Here is a 27,219-nt window from a genome sequence, read left to right as displayed (position 1 = left end):
AAGAGTCAAATTTGGGATCTTGATTCTAGGTAAGGGCATCTACCTTTGCATTGATATCACCGATTTGAATCAGTCATCGAAGTGTAGAGGGCAGCTTGACTCTCGAAAATTTTAGAATATGGGGAAGATCTTAATCGGAAGCACATAAATATTGAATTCCATAAAGCATCACAATGACAATGTGGGTGTTGAAAAATCTATAGCGCATTTTAATTTCTAACTGTGTTTTCATTTTTTAAAAGAAAAAAATAATAATATATCAATATGGATAGATTCAAATTGTTTGATATTTATCTCTTTTAAGTAAGATATTTGATTCGAGTTTTGTAAATAAAAAAATATATATTGAAAGAGTTTTATCTCATAATGGATCGATTCAGCTGGAACAAGAAATTTTTAGAGGGAGAGATGCTAAGGAAATAGTTGACAGGAGAGTTTTCATGGGAAAGGAAACTGGGGGAAATCAGAAACAAAACAAAAATAATGCAACTTTGGCTCCTTTTGTGTGGTTTTGCTTGTCGGAAGAGCTTTACTTTGCTTGTAGATTAGAGACTGACAGTGGCAACGGGGGGAAGTGAGAGTTTTGATGGAATTAATGCAAGTGAGGTGACGACAGGCCGGGGAGAAAATAAATCATAAGTTATACTTCTATGCCCCTGCCCCGTTCCCCGGCTCGACTCGATCGATCGAGATCCCCGATGGTCTTGAATGGAACAAAAACACGGGGAGGTTCGTCCTCCTATGGACGAGAAATGGCTGCCGTCATGGAAGGTTCACTCTTCCGAATCGACCGACCGATTAGAAATATTCTCGATCGGGTATGGAGCACTATATATATAATAATAAGTTTTCCTCTTTCATATACAAAAATATCATATGTTTTTGTTTCTTCTGCGAGACGTGAAATTTGAATGATCGATCTCCCAGAACCAAACAGAAGCCAGAGAGACTGGTTCTTATCGCTTCCTCTCATCACACCGCCTGACGTATCTCTCCATTTATTAAAATTATATTTTTCTTACAATTTATTTGTCAATTAATGGCTTCCAATCGTTTTAATTAATTTATTTATAAAAATTATTATTGATACCTCTAATAATTTATTTATAAATATTAAAATTTCAATAATTAGTAACATATATAATTTGCTTCACTCGTGGAGCTAATCCATTGCCAGGCACCACCACCCTCTCACACTCACCCATAGGCGGCTTGGGCTTATCCCTTTCTCTTCTCTGCCCAACTATTCTATTCTCAATTAGATTACTAATCATCATACATACATGTTAATTCCACATAAAAAAAAAAGATGGTTCCATATCCATTGATTTATATGAGACATCGGTACTAATATTTATCAGCTTGAACTTTTAAGTAAAAATGAGTCTAAGCCCATATAAGCTCAATAGAAATTTAATAAATATAAATTCAATATGATATGGTATCATAGGTCATGTTACGCATATGTGCGCATCCACACAACGCCAGACCCAATATGTCAAAGTTCAACCAAGAGTACTTGAATTTTTAAGTGAAAATTGGCCCAAACCCGTATGAATCCAATGGATTTTCAATAAGAATCTCATTGACAAAGTTACAAAATCAATCCCGTAATTAACTTGGTAAAAAGAGTTTATTTTATTTATTTATTAGAAAGTTAAGTTGGAGCACTGTCTAATTATCATCGAGACTCAATTAAATAATAGTAATGAAGATTAAAAGGGCCTGTCTGAGACTTGTAGGACACAGGGCTAAGAAGACAAGTCCAATATTTTGCTCACAGCCCCATCATCATAACAACCCTATCTAATCCCACATATTCATCAGAAAACAACCCTATCCCATATATGCCACACTGATGGAGATGCAGCTACGCCTCAAGGGTCAACATTCCACTGACAAATTCTTCAATCTTTTTACTATAAATTTTAATCTTTATTTATTTTCCAAAATTATACTTTAGATACGAGTCATTATCTGGTAAATACATGATTATAATCGATAATCACATCTGCATGAAAGAAAACCGGTCAATGTGTTAGAAAATGAAAAAAATAAGTGTCTGCAAAAATATCATGGATGATTAAAAAAAGAAAAAAAAAAGTGACATGAAGAAGGAGAATCTGACCTTTTTTTATTAATCAATGCAGATGGGATGAGTACAAAGTGCTTAACATCAGAGATCTCTGAATCTTTCTTCAGATTTTCTCACCCGAAACAAGCAAAGTTTGAGCCATGAGCAGAGCAGCAGGGTGGGTTTAAAGTAGACTCTGAAGCAATTAATATTAATATTAAGATAAATGTGAAATATAAAAAGAAAATAATTGTTATGGTAAATAGGGGGGGGGAGTATTTGAAAGGGTAGAGATATCTTGAGAAGGCAGAGGCCAAATCTACAGACTTCCTTTCGTACACTATACTATAATATACTATGAACTCTGATCAAGAATCAGACAAACATGTTTTGACATGTGAGCCATGAGGCAGCAGGGCCCCCACACCACACCAGCATCCCTCATTAGCTCTTCCTGTTCTTATTTTCCTTTTTTTCTCAAATAAAATTATTTTTTGAACTTTGTACCTGTAATTTTTTTTTTTGGGGGGGGGTGGGGGGGGGGGGGGGGGGGGGTTGGGAGGGGGCAAAGGAGTTCCTAGCATAGCTAGATAGATCAAGAAGATGAATATCTCTCCACCCTCTGCAGAGAACTGCTACTGCATGCAAATATCCCCATCAGAGCATCCAAGATTCTCCACACACTTTGTGTTGACTGTTGTGTGAATATCTTTCTTTTACCTGGCCTTCCTCGGACCGAGATCCTTATGTATTCTTAGAGCACCTGATCAATTCTCTCGTTTCGTGGAATAAATGAGTAGAACCCGAATATTGTTGTGCTTCAATGAGATGAAACCGACCTTTTAATTTAAGTTTCATTTAATGCCAATTGTTTTATGCAAGCTTTGGTGGTTGCTTCCCTGCAAGCCACAGAGTCCTGCAGTGAAATTGAATTAGTGCATCTATCAAGGCTCATTGAGTGCATACGCTCAGCTCAGGATCGTTCATTGTGCCCTTCCAAAGGATCTTCAGATTATGATTCTTTGGTTCATCTCTCTCTCTCTCTCTCTCTTATTTCACAATCTGTTCTGGCGGTTTCAGTAAGTAATTCACTCCCTCTCCCTTTTTTTAGGCTTGTGTAATGTAATGTAATGTAATGGCAGCAATTGGCAACTGGCAAAAGCCTTTGTTTGTTCCCTTTTAGTCCATAGTAGAGTCCAGGGAAAAAGTAGAACCATAACTCCTGTAAATTACTCATTCCCCACTCTCACCCCCTCCACAATATAATAATTATTTAATTACAATCAAATCATGAGGTTTAATTAAGCAAACAAGGTGCCATCCACATGAGTAAACTCTACCAATAGGGCATGAGTTCAAAATCCAGTGAAGCACCATATAGACAAAACTGGAACAACTGTGTATAACTGATGACTGAACAAGGATTAACATTAATCAATAGAATGGGACATTTCGTGGTCGAAAAAATAAAAATAAAAATAAATAAAGAGTAGAGAGGCCAAAAAAATATACCCTTTGTGCCTGCTATCTCACATTTCCTAAAACCACCCCTTTTTGTTCCTTTTTTTCTTCCTTCCCTCCCACGTGCTGTGCTCTTTTTTTTCCTTTTCTTTTTTCCCCTGCACTTCATTAGCATTAATTATTATTGTTATTATCATTAATTAGAGCCACTCTCCCCTTTTCCATGTTTCAATTCCATCTTCCTTTTCCCTTCCCTCAATTAATTAATTAATATTCTCTCTCTACAGTCTTCCCGGTTTTACTCCCCCACATTCATACATACATACGCCCAAGAAGAAGAGAGCTCAACATTTATTTATGTTGCTTTTGGTTTCAAAATAAGATTTCAAAATTAAATTTTAATTTTAAAATAGCGTGGTATAAATAAGGTCCACCATATAACTTTGTGTGAGTTATTTTGTTTTGTTGTAAAAAAAAATGATATAAATGAAGTTCACTCTTTGATTTTGTATGAATTATTTTATTTTATTATTGATAGAATTATATTAAAATTATAATTTTAAAATTATATTTACGAATCAAATAAGCCTTTACTTCCTCCCTCCTTCCTCCTTTTTTTCCCCTCTCCTATCTATAAATTGAAGGGAAACACCACATTTGCACGCTCAAACATAGACGAAACAAAAGCCCACCCCCATTTCTCCTGCTCTTTATTATTATTATTATCACTCGCATTCTGCTGCCTGTTTCAGACTCAAACCCAAAGTTCCTCGAAAACATCACCAGCCAGCTCTATCCTTCTTCCTCCCCTTGTTTGGTTTGGTTTGGTTTGGTTTGGTTTTGTTTCGTTTTGTTCGGTTTCAACTGCAGAAAGAAAGAAAGGAAGGAAGGAAGGAAAAGTTCGTCCCTTTTTACGATTTAAGGATTAAAAATTCAATCTTTTTTTTTAGTTTAAGACAGAACAGAAACAAGGAATTGGGAGGGGAGAGAGGACGGAATCGACATGAAGGAGTTATGGACGTCAGTGGCATCGGTGCTGGGGGTGCTGGCCTTTTGTCAATCCTTGCTCCAAGTGGTCTTCCCACCGGAGCTCCGATTCGCCGTCCTCAAGTTCCTCAACCGCCTCTTCCACTGCTTTTCCGCCTACTGCTACTTTGACATCACCGAGATCGACGGCGTCAACACCAACGAGCTCTACAACGCCGTCCAGCTCTACCTCAGCTCCTTTGTCTCCGCCGCCGGCAGCCGCCTCAGCCTCACCCGCGCCCTCAACTCCAGCGCCACCACCTTCGGCCTCTCCAACAACGACTCCATCTCCGACACCTTCCGCGGGGTCGCCATCCTCTGGGAGCACGTCGTCACCCAGCGCCAATCCCAGTCTTTCTCCTGGCGGCCCCTTCCCGACGAGAAGCGGGGCTTCACCCTCCGCATCAAGAAGCGCGACAAGGACCTCATCCTCGACTCCTACCTCGATCACATCATGGAGAGGGCCAACGACATCCGGCGCAAGAACCAGGAGAGGCTCCTCTACACCAACTCCCGCGGCGGCTCCCTCGACTCCCGCGGCCACCCCTGGGAGTCCGTCCCATTCAAGCACCCCAGCACCTTCGACACCCTCGCCATGGACCCGGACAGGAAGCAGGCCATCATGGACGACCTCCGAGACTTTGCCAGCGGGCAGTCATTCTATCAGCGCACCGGCCGGGCCTGGAAGAGGGGCTACCTGCTCTACGGCCCGCCAGGGACGGGGAAGTCGAGCATGATCGCCGCGATGGCCAACTACCTGGGCTACGACATCTACGACCTCGAGCTCACCGAGGTGCACTCCAATTCCGAGCTCCGGAAGCTGCTCATGAAGACTAGCTCCAAGTCGATCATTGTGATCGAGGACATCGACTGCTCTGTCAATTTGTCGAACAGATGGAAGCCGGGGGGTGGTAATGGGTCGTCTGCAAATCGGAACTGCTACGACCCCAGTTCCCTGGACCTGCGGGGCGGCGGGCCGGGAGAAGAAGGGGGCGCGAACAACACGATCACCTTGTCGGGGCTGCTGAACTTCACCGATGGGCTGTGGTCGTGCTGCGGGAGCGAGAGGATCTTCGTGTTCACGACCAACCACATCGAGAAGCTGGACCCGGCTCTGCTCCGGAGCGGGAGGATGGACATGCACATCTTCATGAGCTATTGCTCCTTCCCGGCGCTGAAGATCCTCTTGAGGAACTACTTGGGCTGGGAGTGCGAAGAAGTGGATGGGGAGCTGGGCAGGGAGGTGATGAGAGAGCTGGAAGAGGTGACGGAGAAGGCGGCGATGACCCCGGCGGACGTCAGCGAGGTGCTGATCAAGAACAGGGGCGACCGGAGGCGGGCCGTGAGGGAGCTTCTGGAGGTGCTGAAGGCGAGGGCGGAGAGGAATTCGATTTCAAACTTCGGCGGCGGAGTAGTGGAGGATGAGGAGCAGGAGAAGAGGGCCCTGGAGAGCCCCAAGGGTGTCAAGAGGCCGCCCACTAATTGCCAAGAGAAGGACAACACTAGTTGCAAGAAACAACAGCAACAAGGGGAAGCAGCAGATGATCTTGTCGATTGATGATGATGATGATGGCGATCATCAAGGTATTAGAAAATGAATGACACCGGTCGGGCTGGTTCCGATTTTCGAGTTCGCTCGCTAGAAACCCGGTTAAAATTTGGATCAGGTGAACATAAGATTATGTGCAGTTAGTAGCACACTAGTGTGTTCAAATCGGAAATTGCTTTAACCTCTGCCAAGAAAGGGGGAAAAAAAAAAAGAGAGAGAGAGAGAGATAATAAAAATAATAATGATGGATTGTATGTGGAGAATAGGGAAAGAATGACAATGAGGGGGAAAGATTTTTTTTTTCAAAAAATTAAATATATAATTTTGGTTTAATGATCCAATAGGAAGAAAAGGCCAGATTTTGATGGTGGGGTTGAGGTGAGGTGGCGGAGGAGGACAACCAAAGGATGATTAGTGGTGAATATTTGTCTACAAATATATATATATACTATGTTTCAATAGTGTTTTGGTATATACAAACCAATTTACCTTTACTTAGATTTGGCTATTTCCCTGTCCTCAGACAACCCCAACCAACAAGGCCAGGAATCAATAACTAATGCCCTATTCCTCAATCAACAATGTTGCAATTTACACTCATTGTGCTTCATCCTTACTACATATACACATACTCGGGGCATTCGGATACGACTCCGCATGCACTGTGAATCTCATTCAATCGGCAATAGAGAACCGCATCAAGTGGTCATTGATATTATATGTACGTGTACGATGCAAGCCAATTGGATGGATGGATGGATGGATGGATGGAAGTGATGAATTATTTTTGCCGTGATCTGTTGTCAAACATGCAATCGATAGCTGCAATGCATAATATTGAAAGAACCGACAGAGACGGAGGAAACGGATAAAACTTGGGGCAGGGGAAGGGAAAGGTAAGGGCAGTTCGGGTAATAGTGTGTGATAAAGCAGTAGCAAACTCAAGCAATCACCAGATCTTCGTGCCGGGAAAAAGGAGGATTTTGCGAAGCCAAACAAAACAAGAGAAAGTCCATTCTTGCCTGTAATCAACAAAAGTTAGACTCCCCCATAGCCTCTTATTATTATTATTATTATTAAATTATTTTCTTATGTGTATTTTGACATTCGAAAATTTAACAAATTTTAACTTATTCAGTTCGAGTCGAGTCAATTTATTGAGAGATAAAACTATTTAAGCATAATTTTTTTTCATTCAAAACACTCGAATTCATGATATTATTTACCGAAAATAATCGCGAATCATTTGAATTAATTTATGCTGGTGCTTTTTTTATTTGGTTGGTAGTTGTTGATTTTGATAATGAGTTGGAAAGGCAATTCGATAAAGTATATGTTCCTGACGTTTCGATAAAAATAATAATAATAATAATAATAATAAAAGAGTAGATGTTGGACTACGTGGTAGTGACAAGTGAAAGAACGAAAGAAAGTACTCAAATAAGAAATTATGTACGCAATATATTGCAGCGACAGTTCAACATTTATATAATCAAAGAGGGTATAACGTAGTGATATATGCATTCGCTTGATAATAAAAGAATTTTAGGTTCGATATCCTTTTGTGAGATTACCGATACTCCTTTATTAGGTATTGAGGGCTTGTTTGGTTTTAGGATAATATTTTAGAATCACAATTGTAACTTAACTCTATCTACTACAAAACAAAATAACTCATACAAATTCAAAGAGTGGACACCATTTATACCACTTTTTTTCACAATAAAACAACATAACTCATACAAAGTCAAATGATGGGCCCCATTTATTCCACTCAAAATCAAAATCAAAATCTGATTTTAAAATCATACTATGAAACCAAATGCAACTTGAAATTTCTATTTTATTAGATTAAATTTATTGACTTCCATATGTAATTGAAAAAAAAAAAGAGTGATAATAAGAACTAATAAAATATTGATTGAATGGTAAAGAATTTTAACCGGTAAGAAGAATACAAATTTATCTTTCCATATATTCATGAATGTCTTTGTTAAAAAAGAGAAATGAATTACAATCCGGTAAAAAAAAACTCTTATTATAAATTGTTGCTGCCCATGGAAAACGTGCATGCCATGAAAGAGAGCTTGTGTAAAAGATAACTTTCTTATTCCATTCACGAATTTTGCATTAACTAGCAACACTCCATTTTATTTCTTTCTTTTCCATTACATGTTCGAAAACATTAACCGAAGCCCGTGCTGGTATAGAGTTCGGTATTAAAGTAGTTCGGCTCGAATACATAATAATTTCAAAAGAAAAATGCTAAATTAAGAGAGAGAATACCATTCTTCTCTTTTTGGCCAAGAAGCTCACCAATTTTGAATTGAGATAAAAATTTTGCACATGAAAAAGAAATCCCTAGATGGTGACACCACGTGCAACTCACTGACAATCTAAGACGATAATGAAAAAGATCGACTAATTGAGTTGATCTGAAGATATTATCTTTTACTGAATGATCATTTACCAAAAAGAAAAATTCTGATATATTGATATAATCGGAATAGATTATAATACTATCCTCTGCGGGAGAATATGTGTCATAGTTTTGGATATTTCTGGAGCAACTAACTAAGTAATAATGGGCTAAAAAACAAGAATAATGATATGATATCTTTGAACAACTTAATTAGCACATGCGTGCAAATGCTACAAAGTGTGGTAGCTCTGTGGCCTCAAACGATGGCACTTGTACATTATTTCTTAAAATTATTGATCGAATGAAACACCACTTATTCCAAAAAAAAAAAGATAAAAAAAATATTAGCACCAAAAATACGTAATTGATCATAACTCAAATATGTCCGGAACGGATAGCAGTGTAAGAGCTATGTATCTTATTCGGTTATAATTTATCGAATAAAACATTCATTCATCTCATCATGTTATCTTACCACCTTTTTTTTTTTTTTTTTTTGGAAAAGTACCTTGTTGCTTTATTTCGTTCCCATCCATTTAATTAACTTCCTTCTTGTGAAATTTTGTGTTATATATAGAATCGGATGGTCTGGAAAATAGTATCCACATTTTTGTTCTTTCTTTCTTCCGCTAAGAACATGTTAAATATGTTTATGATTATTCTAATTGTTTTTTTTTCTTTTGTGGGTTAAGTCCGGGGGTGGGTGGGTGTTGGAGTCAAATTTGGTCGAGTTGTGGTAATCTATACATGCGTACTTTCTTCGTGACAAAGAATAAATTCAATGGCGACTGCAGGCGCCAGCTACTTCCAACGGAGATCTCCTTTCTGCAGGATCTTGGACCAAATTCCCTTAACTATGCGCTTTTGAATGAGAAACAACATGAGATTTATGGCCATTGACCAAAATTACTGCTTGCAAATATTAATTCATCATCATCAATCTTGGCGATTATATACACCATGTTTGGCTTTAGAAGTTTTTTTAACTCAATTCAACTCAACTCCACTTATCTTAAATTCAATAAAATAATTATTACTATTTCCCTTTTTATCAATTATTTAATCATTCAATTCAAATTTTAATATTAAATTCTCTAAACTATTTATTACTTTTTCCATAATTCAATAATAAGATCATTACTTAATCATTACTTTATCTCAACTATTCATTACTTTTTCTCATAATTCAACAAAACAATCATTACAAATCAATTAAAACCAAACCAAAACTCAACTCAACTCAACTCAAATACCAAATACAACATAAATTCCACAAAAGTTGATTATTTATTTATTTATTATTTTCATTTGGTCTAAAAATGACGAGTTTGGTTTTCACTTTTCTGCTACCCCAAATATGACGAGGTGTGAACCTCTAAGAGCACGTAACTCGTCCTGATATTATGTAAAAAATTTACTAAACTTATAGGAGTTGAGTCGAATTTTTAATTCAAATGTTCAAACTGGTCAGCTCGGGAATCCAATATTTTTTAAACTTATGGATTTTTTAATATCTTTCTGATGTAGCTAACAATTCATAACAATTTGATAGAATATGCAAACGAAGAAAGAAAAATGAGAGATTATCATATTAGTTATCCCGAAAAGTAAGGCATTTTAGTTCCAGCTATTGATCTAGTGATTTGAAAGCAACTACAGCACAAGATTAACCTGTTGATCGATATTACATCCAAATACATCGTTTTCGAGCAACATTCCTTATAATGTATGGCTTGGAATGATGTTTCAAGACCACACATATATCCACCAGAAGAAAATGATGTTTGATTGTTGTGAGGGGCTGCATATTCCCCTCTTTATAAGAACAAAACAATCCGAATTTGTCATGTATTGGTTGGTGTTGGCTGTACTCTCAACTCATGTCCACCTGGTTTCTTGATATTCCATTTCTTCTCCAAATAATACATACTAGGCAAAAATACCCGCACTTCGCCGTGGGTTTGAAAACTGTCTCAATTGTTACACACATATAATATTAAGATATTATTATTTTTTATACACACTTATTTATTGATAATGTTAATATCTTAAAATAATGCGTTGGGAGTGTTCCTAGGTCCATGAATTATATAAACTCATTATAAAATGACTATCATTATTATCTTTAATTGATCTTGTTGTAGAAATTCAAATATTTAAACAAATCAAACATAGAGAACAACCGACAAAAATATAATATGATTATATATTTTTAGTATGGTAACCCGCACAAAAACACACGATTACATCTATAATTTTAAACAATCTTTAAATATATTCATTTTACGTATATCATTAAGATATATACAATTTCTAGATATAACTTTCTAGATAATATTAACGCCATGATCATTGTTTAATCATTATTTTCATTCATTGACACTAAACTTGACTTTATTGTACAAATTTAGTTGAGTTCATTCTATGTTATTTTTCATAAGAGTTTATAATGAGTGACGATTTATTGCGAGCACATTTTTAATTTAAAATTTTAAGCTGGTACAGGATGGAACTCATTCTTCATGTATGTCATTTTTTCTTAATTTTTCAATGTGAGTTCCAGCTTAACACAAATCGGGGATATTTATTCATATTATCGTTTATGATATTATTATCTTTATTTTATGGAGTGAACTCTAAATGTTTAAATGCGTTGACTTTTGAATATAAATCCTATTGTTTTGTTTTAGTGTGTGCGGTATGAATAACATCTTAAGTTTTGCAAATAATAAGTTGAGAGCATTATGTAGTTAAGAAAATGACCATGCTCTCATTTTATGAATTTATGAAAAATAAATTAACAATGAAATAAATGTTCATCTTTGGGTCCAAACTGAAGGGAAAATATAAAAAAATGTGGAAATAAAAAAGAAATGAAACATTAGAAATAATAGAAAAAGTTCCGCACTCGCAACCTAAAAAATGAATATATTCTAATTCGTATATCTAATATTTTTTATACGAAATTCTTTAATTTTTTTAAAATAATTGGTACGACCATAATGACCATATCATTTGACCCGACGTGTTGACCAGATTACCTATCACCTTAATTTTGGTTGTATCTCAAAATACCACTTTATTTGGGTCAGATCTCAAAACCCTAAAGAAAAAAGGCACAAGTTTTTTAAAAAAGAAAAAAAATTATTTTTTTAAAGATAAAAGGAGGAGAGTAGGAAAAAGAACCTCAGTCTCCCCCGGTCCCATAATGGGACCAAAAATAACTTCCTTATATAATTCTCAAAATTATCTGTAATAATATGCGGCCTTGTTGATGCTAAATCTAGTCAAGGAGAGATTATTTTTCCTTCCAAAGTTAACGGAAATGTTGACGTGGCACGTCAATTCAGCCACTCTTGTGAGCCATGGTAAAGCCACGTGTATCAGGATTGGCGATATTGGTGTGCCACGTCAACATTTTCATCAATTTTGAAGGGAAATATAGCACCATACGTGCTATATGTGGCACTAAAAATGAAATGGCATGTTATTTTTTAACAATTTTGTAAGCATGTGTCAAATTCGATAGAAATGTCAAATATCGCGTGTTGTATGATACTATTTATCATATTAACAATAGTCCAAAGTGTTTTTTTAACTTCTTCGTTTTCTTTTCCTCCCAAGCCCTCTTTCGAGTTCCGGCAGTGAGAAGCCACCATATCGGAGCCCGTGATGGAATCGACAAGCAGAACCATGACTTTATGGCAGATTCGCAGGGGATTCCGACGGAGCGGAGGAAAACTAATAGCTAGGAATTAGGACAAACTGCCCGAGACCTAGAATATATGTAACTAATTCTAACTAGGGGACCCACGAAAAAATAAAGTTATATCAATGCATGGACCAGACCAATCAATTAGATAGAAGAAGAAACAAGTGATTTTCCATCCACTGGTCTCGAGTTGTTCGTATAATCCGAATACTTTTGCTCAATGAAGTCCAATGCCTTTCCCTGCATGGCAGCACCTCTCTCTCTCTCTCTCTCTCTCTCTCTCTCTCCCTCTCTCTCTTCTTTCTTTTTTTCTTTTTTTCTTTTTTCCTTCTAACGCTTTTAAGAAAGCATCGAAAATGATATACACCGTTTAAGCATATAACATGTAGAAATAGTAAAAAAAAGTCGCACTTTCAACTATAAAGTTTTTCCAAACACCTTGTGCATCGCTCCTTCAAAGATCTTATGCAGTATCAGAGACGAGAGCATCGATTCGGTTCAAATCCTTCCCGTACCACGCATGTTTAACTTCGATTTATTATTCAGTTTCCATGGATTTAGATCCTCGCCATATCTCTGATCATAAACTTATGTACTACTTAACTTCCAGTAGAAATAAAATCATGAACCGACTAGCTACATATATCATCAGGTACGGTGACCTAACTGTAAATATATATAGATAGCATAATGTGTCTTCGTTCTAGCCAATTGGGCATGTTGCCCACCCTATAATCTCATAAAATCATGATGTGACCTACTTATAATGATTTCTTGAACGTTAATACACCTCAAATATCTTCAAGTTCATGGCATGTTTGAGTCCTCCAAACGTGAATCAAATCGGTCAAAATCTTTAGAATCAATTCTAATAGGAAATTCTCTTAGCACGTGGAATCAAACCGCATCGTTATTCTCCAAAAATATACACCCCTAACTTCATATTTGAATTCGATGGAATGTCTGTATCCCCAAATGTTTGAACGACTCACATCACAAATTCAAGAACAATTGATGGGTCTCTTTCTTTTATCTCTCTCTCTCTCTCTCTATTTCTCCGCTCTTTCTTCCCCATAAGTAAAGATCAGTTTTTCTAACATTCCAAAATAAGAGAATATTATTGCCTCGTTGTGGGAACTGAACAAGTATTATTGTATATGGACCGTTCAAATGTGAGAATATATATATAATGAAAATACCAACAAGCAACATATTAAGAATAGCAATAATAAAAAGAAGGGACATAAAAGGAAAGAAAGAAATGGTTTAAAATTATACTTTGTGGAGCTGTCAAAGATTTGGATTCTTGTGGGGCGGATCATTAAGATGATCCACTTTATTCTTATATTTACTTGCTGGACACTCGATACTTTTATATATATAATATTAGTGTTCTATCTCATGAATTACGTGGGTTCACATATTGTTATCATTTCTTATTGTAATTGTCTACATATTAGAAGACTAATTTTCCCATTAAAAAATAATATTTGTCAATTTACAATTTAAAAATTCGAACAATAGTCTTTCATGAAATGTGGGTAATTTTTGGTAAAATATTTGTCATTGGTTTAAATGAATAAATAATAATTTTGCAACTAGTTATCTTATTTATGTTTATTCTATGTTCAATTTTATTACTAATGCATAATCATATATGTTCAGTTCATATGTCATGTTGAAAATTTCATTTTCACCTTTTTTTTTTGAAAGCAAAGTTTATGACATCCCTACTTGCAAATATTAATTTTTTTATATTATGATCATAAGTTCATAGTGGCTTTTTTTTCTTTTTATTTTATCATAAGCTAAAAAAAGTGTTTTGTAATAATATATTTTTAAAAATTCTATGCGTAATAATTTTTTCTAGTGTTTTTAGCAGTTACATTGTATATATTCATTTTCAAGCATTTATATAATTTTTATAATAATTACTCTTTTTTATATGCTTACTCTCAGAATAATAAAAAAATTAAATAATCAAAATTTCAGATTTTAGACAGTAATCCTTTATCAAGTTGGACGAATTTTGAACAATTTATTAATTTTTTTAACCTAATGGCTCTTTCACTATGCATCATGGTTTATTTAATGTTTATATATTAGATGAACTGATGATATGCATTTAGTTTAAAATTTTCTTATATGGTACTTTTTTAAATAAGTATCCTCATCTCAAGTATTTATTTCCTTTTGGATGAAATCTCATATATTTATTTTTTATATTCTTATTATATTACCGTAAGTTTATAAAATTAGCTTGTTGTCATAACTGATTTCAATCTTAAATGTGTAATCAACTATTTCCTTTCCAATGACAATGGGGATTAAAAGGTATTTGCAGTCCCCCGCCTTACTAGTGCTCTCTGCCCGATCGGCCATGCCGCCAAAATGCTACCATACGAAATAGTTGAAGATATTCTATATTAAAATCCAATCAAATATTTGTTAGTTGCATTTATAGTTTATATTTTATAATACTAGTAATTTTTTGTAATAATGATGATAATATTCATTAAGGACATTAATTACTGACGTAGTTAGAAACATTTGATTGGTTCATTAATCAGATAAAAGGGTAGTTTTCCTCTAAATATTTATAGAGTAGTTCTATTTCCTTCGAATTCGGCACAGCTGAATCACTCTATGTGTCATGCATGTAAATACTATTAAAAGTAGGGACATTATTGTTATTGTTGGTTCATTCACCCTCAACAACAAAACCTCGAAGATGAATACTTAGGTTAGCCGTAGATCCTCCTCTATATATATATATATATATACACGGTACAATTCCTTTTTACATACAATTGAATTATACTGATTTCCCGAAAGAAGAAAAAAGGAGGACATCTATATTGTACAGATGGTGAACTAACCGACTCACCACCTGCAGCATGTTATAGCGACTTTCGCTTTTCCTTCCTCCTCCATTGATAAGCCCAATTTATCTTACAGGCCTCCGTGAGGCCCAGTTTTTTGGGCCAAAAGGACCTAACTGAGGCCCAAGATGTGAGGCCCAGTTTACCGGGCCGGATTGACCCTGTTCACGCCTAAGAAGGCTCATCCAGTGCAGCGGCGGCCCGTCAGAACCCACAGCACACTCTCGTCGTCCTCCACCTCCCTCCTCCTCCTCCTCCTCCACCTCCACCTCCACCTCCTCCGCAAAGCACTGTGCAGAGCAGAACCTACCTAGTACCTACAGTGACATTGCATCACTTCGCAGAAAGTTTTCAATCTGCAGTTGCTCTGAGGCTATGGTATGCTTTTTCTTCACTCCGAGCTTCCTGTAACTCACTCGTAGTTAGTTGTAGCTCCAATACAATACTGCCCACTTGGCTCAAACTGTATCAGCTCCTAATTCCCTTCTGGTTTCTGGGTTTTTAGATTCTACATGACTCTTCTGCTCTTCTGCCTCTAAGGACAGGAGCTTCTTCTTGGAATACCAGTTTTTACAACAAACTCCTGTCTTGTTATGTTTTTCATGCAGCCTAAATCAAACTGGACAGTACAGAAAAGAAGTTGTTGTTCCCCATCAAATTATGAACTTTTATTACAACCGTGTATTTATTGGATAGCTCGCTTCGGGCGATTAGATGTATGTCGGAAGTTATCTGTTGCCGCATATGAGCTAAATGATTGGATTTCTGTTTTACCTTGCAGATGTGCCCCTCTGATAATATCTCCGGTCCCAGCGAGGTTCAGGCAATAGTTCTAAAGCTTTCCGAGAGTGATCCCCTGTATGGTAAAAAGAAGGTGAGAATCAAGGAGATAAGGAGATGTTACTCTGCCTCTTTACTGTCCTACGCGGAGGTTATAATCTTGGCTTTTGGGGTTTCTTTGTGAAATAATTGCTAGAAGGAATTAGATTTTCATATATGCATTCCATCAGTAGGTCATATATATTTATAGGAGCAGCAAAGTTGTCCGATAGTTGTGCATTATCTGAGGAACAGAACATGGGCCTGCTTTGTAGCTCATAAGTAGAAATAAACGGAAATTTTCTTTCCTTTTCCATAGTTTTCATACGATACAGGTATGTCACTGTATATGTTCTATTGCTCGGTTATTGATTAGTTTGTTCAGTTCTTTCTATACGCTACCTTGCTCCTTCTATGCAATCTACAATTGACTTGGTTAACTGGAGAATTCACCATTCTCATAGAAAATATTGGAAGGCAGCAGCGCTTCTGTTGAACTGCGAGTTCCACTTCAAAGTTCTCCATCTTCTGAATGGATAAACACTACTGTGAAAGCAATGTTGCAGATATCAAGAATAATTCACTTGGACGAGGTAACCTGCAATTCGTGTATTATTGTCTTGTTATAAGTTTTGTTATGATTGTAGGAATCTCTTTGAAGCAAAAGAATTACTTTATCTTTTTTTTCCAGGCCGATCTTTATTTTTTTGAAGATTCAACGGAGGGGTGTTACTCCCCCAAGAATGAAATGGAGGCTCTTAATTCAATGATTTCTCTCATTGACAGCTCACTCACCAATTCCAACTGCTTGCACGGGCATGTGCTGCGTGGCTTAAGAGATGCAATTGTCAATTTGCTATCAGAGTTTGGGTATAGGAATGGGATGGATGATACCACCATGAAATCCCACAAATGTGATGAAGAAAGCTATTTATTGCAATGGGGTGAAAGAATCGGTGTCCAGTCGAGGTTGCAGATTGCTCGTAAGTGTCTCCTGTGAAATTTGGGGTGGTGATTGTCTCAACTGTCACATCCCTTTCATTTAGCTTCCTTCACTTTCTGAGGATTCTAGACAAAGACTCAATCCGTATGGCTATTGCAATATGCTATTTCTGAACTTCCGTTCAGTGATTTTCCGATGCAGAAAAGAGACTCTGATATAGCCTTTTTCTTCATCTTGTAATTTGCAGCTATGTTTTTTTTTTTTTTTCATCAGTGGCATGAAAGTTTGTCTTTGAAGAAGATTAATTTCGTTTTTAAGGTAAGCATGGGAAGGGTGAGAGGATTGAAACGAGGGGCTTCTCAATTCTAGGCGCCAATTGCCACCATTTGGCTTTTCAATGAAAATAAGGCCTTTGTGCTGCAATTTGTGTTCACTTTTTTATTTTGTTCTTTTTCCAATCTAGATATTGAAGGATTTGGTAGAGGGGCTACTGCCAAGGAAGATCTAAAAGTTGGAGACATTGCCTTGGAGATTCCAGTGCATGCTATCATTTGTGAGGAGACCATGCTTGAATCTGACTTGGTATATGGCTTCGTCTTAGTTCTGTCATATTCTTTTATTTCTGAATTATCTACAACCAAGTCACCCATTTATGTTGTTCCTCTATGCAAGTTTGGTGAACTTTCTTCATGGACTCCATGATATTATAACATACCTATAGCTGAAATTTCCACCAAGTTTTGCTCAGTTGTAAGCCTCTTCACAATTTTTTTTTTTTGGAACTTTGAGGCACTATAATTTAGATGTAAATGATGGGAAGGCAGATTTATTGGTCTTGTTCAATAGTTTCCCGTTTGATGCAGCACCCAGTATTGCAGAAAATTGATGGCATTTCTGTTGAGACAATGCTATTACTTTGGAGCATGAAGGAGAGATATAATCCTTCTTCGAAATTTAAGATGTACTTTGAGACACTACCCAAAGAATTTAATACCGGTATGCATTTTGGTGCCAGCTATTTTTTTTTCTCAGTACTTTTCTTATTTTTGTTGAGATTTTCTTGAATTGGTGCGTTGTCTTTTGTTTTCTCAATATACTCTTTAAGGTACCTTGTGAACTACTTGATGCTTAATGGAGTATTTGAAAATTAATAACTCCCTTATGTCGTTATTTTCTCAGTTAATATGCTTTGTCCTTCAGGTTTGAGTTTTGGAGTTAATGCAATCATGGCTTTGGACGGAACTCCATTGTTCGAAGAGCTAATGCAAGCAAAAGAGGTATGCCCTACTTCTTAGTCTTCGATAAGCAATGGATTGTGGTGCCAGGGACCCTGGAAAGATCTACCATCCAACTTTTTATTTGTTCTCTTCCTTATGGGCAACAGTATTCCTAGTTTACAGCGGAAAGAAAACCAAGTTATAACTTGGCCAATAGAATAATTCTATATATGGTGGTTGTGTTAGAAACAATCTGATCACATCTCTAAATCTAATTCAGCATTTGAGGACTCAGTACGAGGAGCTCTTTCCAGCACTATGCAATGCTCATCTCGATAAATTCCCCCCTGATCTCTACACGTGGGACCACTATCTATGGGCATGTGAGCTCTGGTACTCCAACAGCATGAAAGTCCAGTTTGCAGATGGGAAACTCAGGACTTGCTTGATTCCCATTGCGGGATTTCTGAACCATTCGGTAAGTAAGCCTCCGAGTCAGCTGTCATATCAGTTTCTAGTTGGTTTTTTATTCCTTGTTTAACTGTCTATGAATTCTCCAAAGACTATAGCATCTACCCTCGGGTGCATCACGCATGCAAGTTCTCACTTTCTGAGTTAAGAATTAGCTTTTCTTTTAGATATTTTCTTAGTCTAACTTGTCCTTTTTTTCTTTTTTGGTCCTTTTGCAGCTGTATCCACACATAACCCGATATGGCAAAATAGACCCAGTGACGAACACGTTGAAGTTTCCCATGTCTAGACCGTGTCGAGCAGGAGAACAGTGCTACCTTAGTTATGGAAACTTCTCAAACTCGCATCTAATCACTTTCTATGGTTTTTTACCCCAAGGGGATAACCCATACGATGTCATTTCTCTTGGTAATTTCTTTTATAATCCATTGCTGCATATAAGATGTACATCAATCATACCAAAAAGTTTCTGATTTTCCTTCTTTTTTTTTCCCCCTTGAACAACAAAAGACGGAATGTATTAGGATTTGCCTACAAAAGAAATGAAAACTGGAAGATGTTTCCAAGGTCTCCTTATCCAAACAGAGACTATAACTTCTTATTAATGCTGAGATCTTACATTGGTATGATCTACTGCTTCTTCCTCTACTGCAGATATTGATTGTGGCTCTGATGGTGGTGATGATGGAGCAGAATGTTGCAACCAAACCACTCATATGGTGCGGGGTACATGGTTCTCAAATGACCACAACGTTTTCCATTATGGGTTGCCATCTCCATTACTAGATTATTTGCGAAAAGCTCAGGATTCTTCCTCAGATATCAATTCCCCTGTAAGTTTCTTGTCCTTTTTTGCTTAATTATGGTTGTGTTTCGAATTGAAACATGAACATTGCCAACTATGAAGCTATGCAAGCCAATGAAGATGCAAGTTGGCTATTGGGTACGAGGATTTGATCAAAGTTCTGTGGACCCCATTTCATGAGATCAGACTGTATGGAGTGGTTGAAACAGGGACTCGTGATGTGTTTTTTGTGCCTGTAGTCATATCGAACAAAAGGGTGCAGCTTTTATCCTCGTGACTTACACCATAAATCTCAGAACCACTAGAAATTCTTCATGTTATAATGTTCATCTTTTTTATGTGAATTAGCTGCAGGATAAATTGAAGATTGAAGTTCAGGTTCTCGAGGACCTTTATGCTACTTTCAGCGGCATGATGGAAAATCTTGGTGACTCAGATTCTGATGCTGGGTAAAGAATCCTCCAGCAACCCTTACCGTATTCCTTCTCCAACTCCGGGATTGATTGTCCTTTTAAAAACTATTACTTATTTTACATATGATTTTCTTTGCAGAGATAATGTTGACTGGGATGTGAATCTAGTGTTGAAGTACAAAGATCTCCAAAGGAGAATCATCTCGTCGATACTGAGCTCATGCAGCTCCGGTCTGAAGATGTTGGAGGATGAACTATGTAGGTTTGCCTCTGGAGACCTCACCTCAAAGAGTGAAACTGCCACCAGTTTCCTTCTTGAGACAGTGTAACATAGTCAAGAACAGACTTGTGGGTCTAGGATTTTTCCAATGTGGAGAGCTTGTGCTGTTACGCCAATGTCAATAACCTAGTACACAGCGGTTACCAGTTTCTTGAGAAGCGTTTTTTTGGGTCTGTCATTTTAATTGAAGCGTGTTATGGAATTAAATCACTGATCGTTGTGGGGATTAGATTGGACGAGTTTGGTGTCTTCACCAACAAAGCACTATTAGTCCATAAAGAACAAATCACTCGTCGACATCTGGGAGTAGCGGTTGGTGCTGGGAGAGTGACGTCTCTGTTCCCTTCCAACAACGCCCAGTTTGTTGCTCATGTTTGGATGCTGTCAGGGGGCAGCTGCACGCTGCGTTGGACTCTCCCCGAAATGCTCTGATCTGGCCAAGTCGATGATGCTGGTCTTCCGGTCATGGGATGGTTTTGGGGAATCTCAAAGTCGAACTGTTCAAGCATAGAAGTAGAATCGAATTGTGCATAGAAGCTTGCTCCAACTCCGAACTACCCCTTCTTTCAGACTTTTGTAATTTGCGAGGGCTAATAAGAAAACATCTTGCTTTGAACATAGGAGTTTTTTTTTTCGGTTACAATAGGAGGCTCATGGTTTAGTATAAGGAAATGAAAATGAAATCTAAATAAAGGGGCACGGGTAGTTTCACTGACGAAAATCGAACCTGGAACCTTTATTTTTGAACATAGGAGTTGCTAAGAGTAACATTCGGAAAAAATAACCGATTGTATGGAAATATTGCAGCAAGTTGAGCGGATTCCTTTGCAAACTAGAGCAAAAGAAAAGGAGAAGAAAGGGAAAGAATAAAAATAAAAAATAAAAAATGGTCCTGAAAGGAAGGCGTGGATGCCGTGGACGTGATAGTCTAATGTCCAAGCACCATGGCATATCAATTCTATATCCACTTGTTTTATTTTATTTTTGGCTTTTTAAAATCCAATTAAAATTGAGTAAAATGTTGATCATTGTTGGTGGAGTGGAGGCTGACATCGTCGGCCAGGAAGGGGAAGCAGATGAGAATAAGTAGCAGATTAGTTTCGACCCTTTAAGCACTAATTTGTAATTAATTCAGCTATATCATTATTAGTACGTCGTTCAATATGAAGGAGAAAAAAACATGCTGGTTTCCATTATTCCAGGCTAGACAGACCACCTTCTCACCTGCCAATCATGATCATATACATACAATTTTTTTTTTCTTTTAATTTTCTTTCAAGTAAATGATCTCTCAGAATTTTTTTTAAAAAGAATTATTGGAGAACTTTTTTCTTTTTGTTGGCAATAATTTCGGTAAAAAAAAAATGGAAAAAGTTATTACCGATACTAGGCAATGGTAGTTAAAAGAGGTGGTTATGCGATGTTGTGACTAGGAAGATGTTACGTGTATTCCATATTATTTAGCTCTTTGATTAATAATTATTAAATTCCACACTTTTTTTTAGTGATTTCACTGATAAATTCTTAAATTGTTCTCAGAAATACTTGTATATTAAGCTTCATATCTTCTACCATCAATAAAAGGAAAAAAAAAACGTATGCTAATTTTTATTATATATAATCAATTGAATTTATTTGAAAAATAATAAAGCAAATCAAGATAATAAGTCCCTTTCTTTTGCCATGAGTTAATAATAATACCTCGAAATACAATTCAACGCATCGTCAACACTTGATCAATTATTTATTAACTAAATTGAAACCTCAACAAAAAAATAAAATAAAATTGACTAATACTTCTTTTTCCTGGGTGGATTGGGGCCCACAGATTGGACGGCCAATGACAAAGATGCACTGGCTGTAGCTAATTGGGGCAGCCCACCGTCTCCTCCTCCTCCTCCTCCCGCGGACGCCATATATATATATATATGTATGTATGTAGCAAAACATACTTCATCTTCTTTTTATTGAAAAACAAAAATGTAAACTTCTTCTGTATAAATCAAAATTCTAAAGAATGTAATGGCGAGAAATTAACAGTGAAGAAGACGAAGCAAAAAACAAAAAATTCCCGTGAAGAAGACGAAGAAGAAGAAGCTGAGAGAGACAACAAAGATGAAGGATGGAGGAGAGAGAAGAGAAAATAATTAGATTGGGGAAAGCAGTAACATGTATTATTATACACAATTAATATAGCCGATTTTACTTTTCGATTTCAGTTTTGCTTCTAGGTACCCAGTATATAGGAACCGAAATCAGAATTTTTCGATTCTTGATCTTGAGAACCGAAACCTACTCATTTTAAAATAAATTATACTCAAATCCTATTTAAATGGATAGGGTCTAACCAATTATGGGTATATCTAATACTCATACACGCCACTACATTCTCTTACATACTCCTGATAGAAATAATACATTCATTTGGGCATGATTCCAATTAAACTGTGAGTCCAATGTTGATCTGGCCCGACTTTTTTTCATGGTCGATAAATTATTTCACTCTCTTCAAAATGATATACAATGCCCCCATTTTTCTTTAGGAAGTATGATATGATAATTTTGTTTGCGAACTTCGGCACCAACAATATTCCTTAGCTGCATTACATAAAAGAGGTGAAATTATAAAATTAAAAAAAAAAAAAGAAAAAAATTTGCCTTCAAACATCAATCAAGGCTCAGGAATAACGGCAAGAGAATCTTCGAGGATGAACTGGACACTAGACTAGGCATGCCATATATAATATAATACAATTCATTTAAGAGTTATTAATTTTTTTTTATGAAGAGATACTTATGCGCCTAATAAAATAATATGAAATAAAACGAAATTATAAAGGCATATAAGTTTATTGATAATGATTGAATCTGGCAACTCTCGAATTCGAACGAACCCATTATGTCTTTCCTTTATGAATTATAAATTTAGTTGATCCAATTTTTTTCATTTTTCTTCGGTCGATGTGGAAAATGTTGGTAAGTTTTTTTTTCTTTATATAGAAAAATGCTGACGTGTCTGTCTTCCATTTCTGAAAAATAATCAGAAAATTTTACGGCCAAAAAAGAAAAAATAGCTCAGAGAAGAGAGAGAATATCATTTGGACGTCTCCGTCTCCATCCTCTCTTCTGGTTTGCTTTCTCTCTCTTCCTTCTTCGCGTGCCCTTTGCGAAGAAGAGAAGGGAAGGGCAAGGAAACCGATAGCTGAAGCTCAACCGGTCCCCTTCCTTCTCTGTCCCGGCTGAATTCCGGTCGGTTTGCGTCTGATTTTCTGTTCCGGGGAGGAGGGGTTTTCTTTTTGCGGCGGCGGGCGAAGATGATGGTGGCTAACAGCTTCACCATGTGGCAGAAGGATACCTTCTTCTCCGCAGCTGAGGAGGTCCAGGAATCTGCTGATTTGTACGTCCCGTTCCCCATTTCATCTTTTTTTTTTGCTTTTTGGTAATCTCGTATCATTTAGGTTGATCATCGAGATACTCATGCGAGCTGGAGCTGGCTGGCGTATAGTCAATATTAGTCGCTCGAAGGTATTTTGGTTGTCTGGATAGATAAAGGAAATTCGCTTTCATTGAGCTGATATCTCATTAAAATGTTCCGTTTTGAGGAAAAAATTTCACTTTCAGGGCTTTGCCTTTGCTGCGGATATTGATCTTCTCTTTGTCAATTTTTAATTTTTTGTGAATAAAATTTTCCATTTTTTCCTACCATATAAAATATTAATAGTAATATGTTTCTTTCCTTAAATCTGATGTTCCTCGGTGCGGATTTTAATACTTAGCTAATATAGGACTGGTTTATTTTCTCTAATATTGCCTGTTTCTCCAGTTTCTATCATGAGTTTAGTTTCGTCTAGTTGGATTTCAGAAGTCCTAAATTAGAATTACGTGTTTTCATTTGTTTGTATTGGGTTGTATATATCTTAGTTGGGTCGTTAATGATTCATTTTTCCAGGGAAACATAGCGAAACATCGGATATTGCTCATGTGAAGATGTGTCATAAATGAGTCTAATATTGAACTATATGTTGTTGAGGTGGCAGCTTGTTAACTCACAGTTGCTAAATCATAACTAAAGCTTCTTATTCAAGTTTGTTGGTCTTTCTTCCAGAATGGAATCAACGTACCGGGCTTGGGATAGAGTTAGGAAAGAATCACTGGCTGCAGATGACTTGAGCGAGCTCTCCAGAGACCTGCAAACTGCACTGGGTACAGCCAAATGGCAGGTATGATGCTTTTGAATCCTTCTCTCTGCACCTTCTCTGTTCAAACATTGTCATTAGTATTTACCGTGATATTATTATCATATTTACTTGTGCATGTTGGTAGAGAAAGATATAATCGAACGGTCCCCTTTTCATATAACAGGTCTATTATGTGCTCAATCTTTCCCTCTTCACGCGTGATATTTTCTTCATTGACATCTGTATTATCTGTTTTCAGTAGTCATTATTTTTGTGTTCTTTTGGGAACCCACTCACCCAGAGAAGGCTTACTTGTTTCTTTTAACTTCACGCAATTTGTGCTTGTTAATGCTGATGTATTTCTGCACTCTGAATGTTGATGTCAGTTGGAAGAATTCGAGAAGGCTGTCAGGCTGAGCTATGGAATATATGATGACAAAAACACAACAAATAGGCATGGACAGTTCATTGCTGCCATCAGAAGCCAAATTTCTCGTGTTGAAGGTGAATTACAAGAATCACTATGCGAGGGAGAAAAGCAGCCCCTTCAGTGGGTAAATCTAGATGAAGAAGAACGAGATGATTTAGCCTTATTTCTTGCTGGGTCTTCCCAGTTATTGCAAACTCCAACGGATGATTGTTGTAAAAAACAAGATCCGACAACAAATGTTGCTTGTGGTAGAGGCATATGGGATGGAGGTCTAAAAGATGGCAAGTCTTATAATGATGATAATAACTTTGTAAGAGGAATGGAAGCAAAAGAAATTCCAGGAACAAGGGATGAGATAACTTGCACTGGTACCAGGAGAACATGGAGCTCACCAAACATCGCCGATTGGAAGATTGCTATTGCAGATGAAGATGAAGAAAGCCGCCGATTAATCCCCAGTATTGAGGTCAAACCGAAGGATAAGGGGTCAAGAAATCTCTTTTGGAGACAAAGGGGTGGGGAACGATCTTCAGCCAAGTCAGTGGCTGCTCTGTTCAATCAGGTTTGTATTGATTTATGGCTTCACTGAATTAAACTCCTAAATCATAGAATGAGTGCAACAGGAAAGAAGTACTAGAAATATGTGATGGCAGTGCGACCATTTCTTTTCATCGACCTAGAAATATGTCATATATTTAATATCGCTGTAGTTTTCTAACAATTTCAACGATATGCAGTTGTTTGGACATGGTCAGATGCTTCAAAGGCAATCACAGAGTCCTCGACACATACAGTTTGGCCGTTCTATGCGACTTATGCTTATTCTGATGCTAACAATATTTTTGATTGGTAAGTTCCTCTGCTATTTATTGTCATACTCTCACTTATGAAGAAGTTATTCACCCTACTGTTTGCATGTTACATACTTCTTTAGTGGGTGCACGTTGATCGATATTCAGAGATGATAGCTGTTTGGGCACTCATCTTTGAAAGCATTGTGGAGATGTAACATCTGTAGTCTCAAACCCCCAAGGGTTAGTGAGAGTAAAAAGTGCATGCCTATGCTTTGTAGGCAGTTCATGAGGTCGTGGGTCAAATTCCTCCCCCCCCCCCGGCACATGTAAGGCCACTTGATGAAAAGGAAACGAAGATCGTTGTGTTAAAATAGAGTAGTCATATGCCACGGTACTTCATCAGATAGTTTTTTGTTTATGTGGAAATTATCTGACAAGTGTGTCTTTCTTTCTTTGCAGTACCATTTGTGTTCTACTCAACATGAAACAAATGGTTCTTAAGCTTCGGGATTCAGGTTAAAGGTATAACTATATACATCTCCATACAATACGAAAGCTGTAAATTTGGTTGTTCCTTCAACCTTTTGGTGGCAAAATTTGTGTGATCATATCATGGGTAACACTAATGTGTTCTTGCTCTTTGTAATGAGATAGGCATTATGAACAAAGAAATGTCTCTTTTTCACCCCCCGAGTATTTGGTCGGTCTTGAGTTCTAGTATTTCTCTTAGGGTAGATGCAGAAAATCTTAGTGACTCATCTAAATCTCTGCATTTTTCTAGAGAAGCCTCGTGTGATCACTTGATGATACATTCTTGAATATTACTATGTTGCTACCGACTACTGTTGTTAGCTCATCGAGCTCAATCGTACATTGACTTGCAGGTGTTGGGGTCTGTGTATGAAAGGCATCTTTGATACTTAAAAACATATAAACAAGGTGATTCTTCGAGGTTCTGAAGCTGAAAATGGGAAAGCAAAAGTGGAAATCTACCTTTAAGGTATTAGAGAGCAGAACACATCGTGGTCTGTATATGAGTAGGTAGTGGTTGTTCCACTTCTGCATATATTTAGTTTTCTTATTTTCATTTCCTTAAATTGCGGAATGCATCAATGTTACTCATCTCATAGAAGCTGCCAAAAAGAATGGGAGGGGTAGCCTAGAGAGAATTCCCATTCAGCAATATGAACTTTCCAATGTAACATGGATATTGCACCTTGTGAGCTTTACATATATCTTTCCTTTCTTGATAATGAGGGTGCATTACTTCACAATTCAGTGAACATACCCCTGCGGTATTTCGAGATCCCGAAATTGAGGGAATTAGGTACTGTCTAAATTCTACTTTGTGGTGGTTCAATGCTCGAATGGAACTGGAAGAACAAAATTGTGTATATTAAATAATATCAGCTAGGCGAAAGAAGTAGACCAGTCGCAGTTCCAAGCAGGAAATGGAATAAGGGAAAGCGCAAATGTACATGAAAAATCCTCCTCTTAACTACACTCATGGAGAGTTTCATTATGTCCTAAGGCCACTTGATTGAAATGATTGCCAAGGTCACTTGATTAAAATGATATCCGCCTTGTTTGGGATTAGAGTTGAACTAAACTCTATTCTAACTTTGTAAATATACATATTTAATTAAATTGTAATAATTGTGTTGTCAATTATGAGAAAAAGTGTGAAAAAGTAATGAATAGTTGAGATAAAGTGATGATTATGTTGTTGAATTGTGAAAAAAT

At 36.9% G+C, this 27,219-nt stretch overlaps 3 protein-coding genes across 7 annotated transcripts; all 3 read left to right on the top strand.

Annotated features, from left to right (window-relative positions):
* Positions 1 to 4,217: 4,217 nt before the first annotated feature.
* LOC116201447 (AAA-ATPase At5g57480) lies at positions 4,218 to 6,604 on the top strand. Its single transcript, XM_031532693.1, has one exon. The coding sequence runs from the start codon at positions 4,539 to 4,541 to the stop codon at positions 6,117 to 6,119; it is 1,581 nt and encodes a 526-aa protein (XP_031388553.1). The 5' UTR covers positions 4,218 to 4,538; the 3' UTR covers positions 6,120 to 6,604.
* Positions 6,605 to 15,327: 8,723 nt separating this feature from the next.
* Positions 15,328 to 20,303, top strand: LOC116201557. 4 transcript variants are annotated; one of them, XR_004155893.1, is made up of 13 exons: positions 15,339 to 15,504; positions 15,908 to 16,000; positions 16,410 to 16,538; positions 16,637 to 16,928; positions 17,352 to 17,470; positions 17,752 to 17,884; positions 18,089 to 18,165; positions 18,386 to 18,583; positions 18,795 to 18,984; positions 19,231 to 19,409; positions 19,484 to 19,637; positions 19,730 to 19,830; positions 19,934 to 20,303. XR_004155893.1 is itself a non-coding variant. In XM_031532822.1 (12 exons), exons 1-12 carry the CDS (start codon positions 15,502 to 15,504, stop codon positions 20,121 to 20,123), a joined length of 1,704 nt encoding a protein of 567 aa, XP_031388682.1. In that variant the 5' UTR covers positions 15,328 to 15,501; the 3' UTR covers positions 20,124 to 20,303. The 4 variants fall into 4 exon arrangements, 2 of the variants coding, with proteins under 2 accessions (XP_031388682.1, XP_031388681.1); XM_031532822.1 differs by lacking the exon at positions 19,484 to 19,637 and having other exon boundaries at positions 15,328 to 15,504; XR_004155894.1 differs by lacking the exon at positions 19,934 to 20,303 and having other exon boundaries at positions 19,736 to 19,830.
* A 2,849-nt stretch (positions 20,304 to 23,152) lies between these two features.
* LOC116201191 lies at positions 23,153 to 26,729 on the top strand. Of its 2 annotated transcripts, none has more exons than XM_031532330.1 (6): positions 23,153 to 23,471; positions 24,180 to 24,294; positions 24,639 to 25,244; positions 25,420 to 25,531; positions 25,936 to 25,998; positions 26,361 to 26,729. In XM_031532330.1, the coding sequence occupies exons 1-5, from the start codon at positions 23,389 to 23,391 to the stop codon at positions 25,959 to 25,961; spliced, it is 942 nt and encodes a 313-aa protein (XP_031388190.1). In that variant the 5' UTR covers positions 23,153 to 23,388; the 3' UTR covers positions 25,962 to 25,998; positions 26,361 to 26,729. The 2 variants fall into 2 exon arrangements, with proteins under 2 accessions (XP_031388190.1, XP_031388191.1); XM_031532331.1 differs by lacking the exon at positions 23,153 to 23,471 and adding an exon at positions 23,490 to 23,599.
* The last annotated feature ends 490 nt before the right edge of the window (positions 26,730 to 27,219 follow it).

This window comes from Punica granatum, chromosome 3 (assembly GCF_007655135.1).
Source record: "Punica granatum isolate Tunisia-2019 chromosome 3, ASM765513v2, whole genome shotgun sequence".
Lineage (NCBI taxonomy): Eukaryota > Viridiplantae > Streptophyta > Magnoliopsida > Myrtales > Lythraceae > Punica > Punica granatum.
This window is presented reverse-complemented; position numbering and strand designations above follow the sequence as displayed.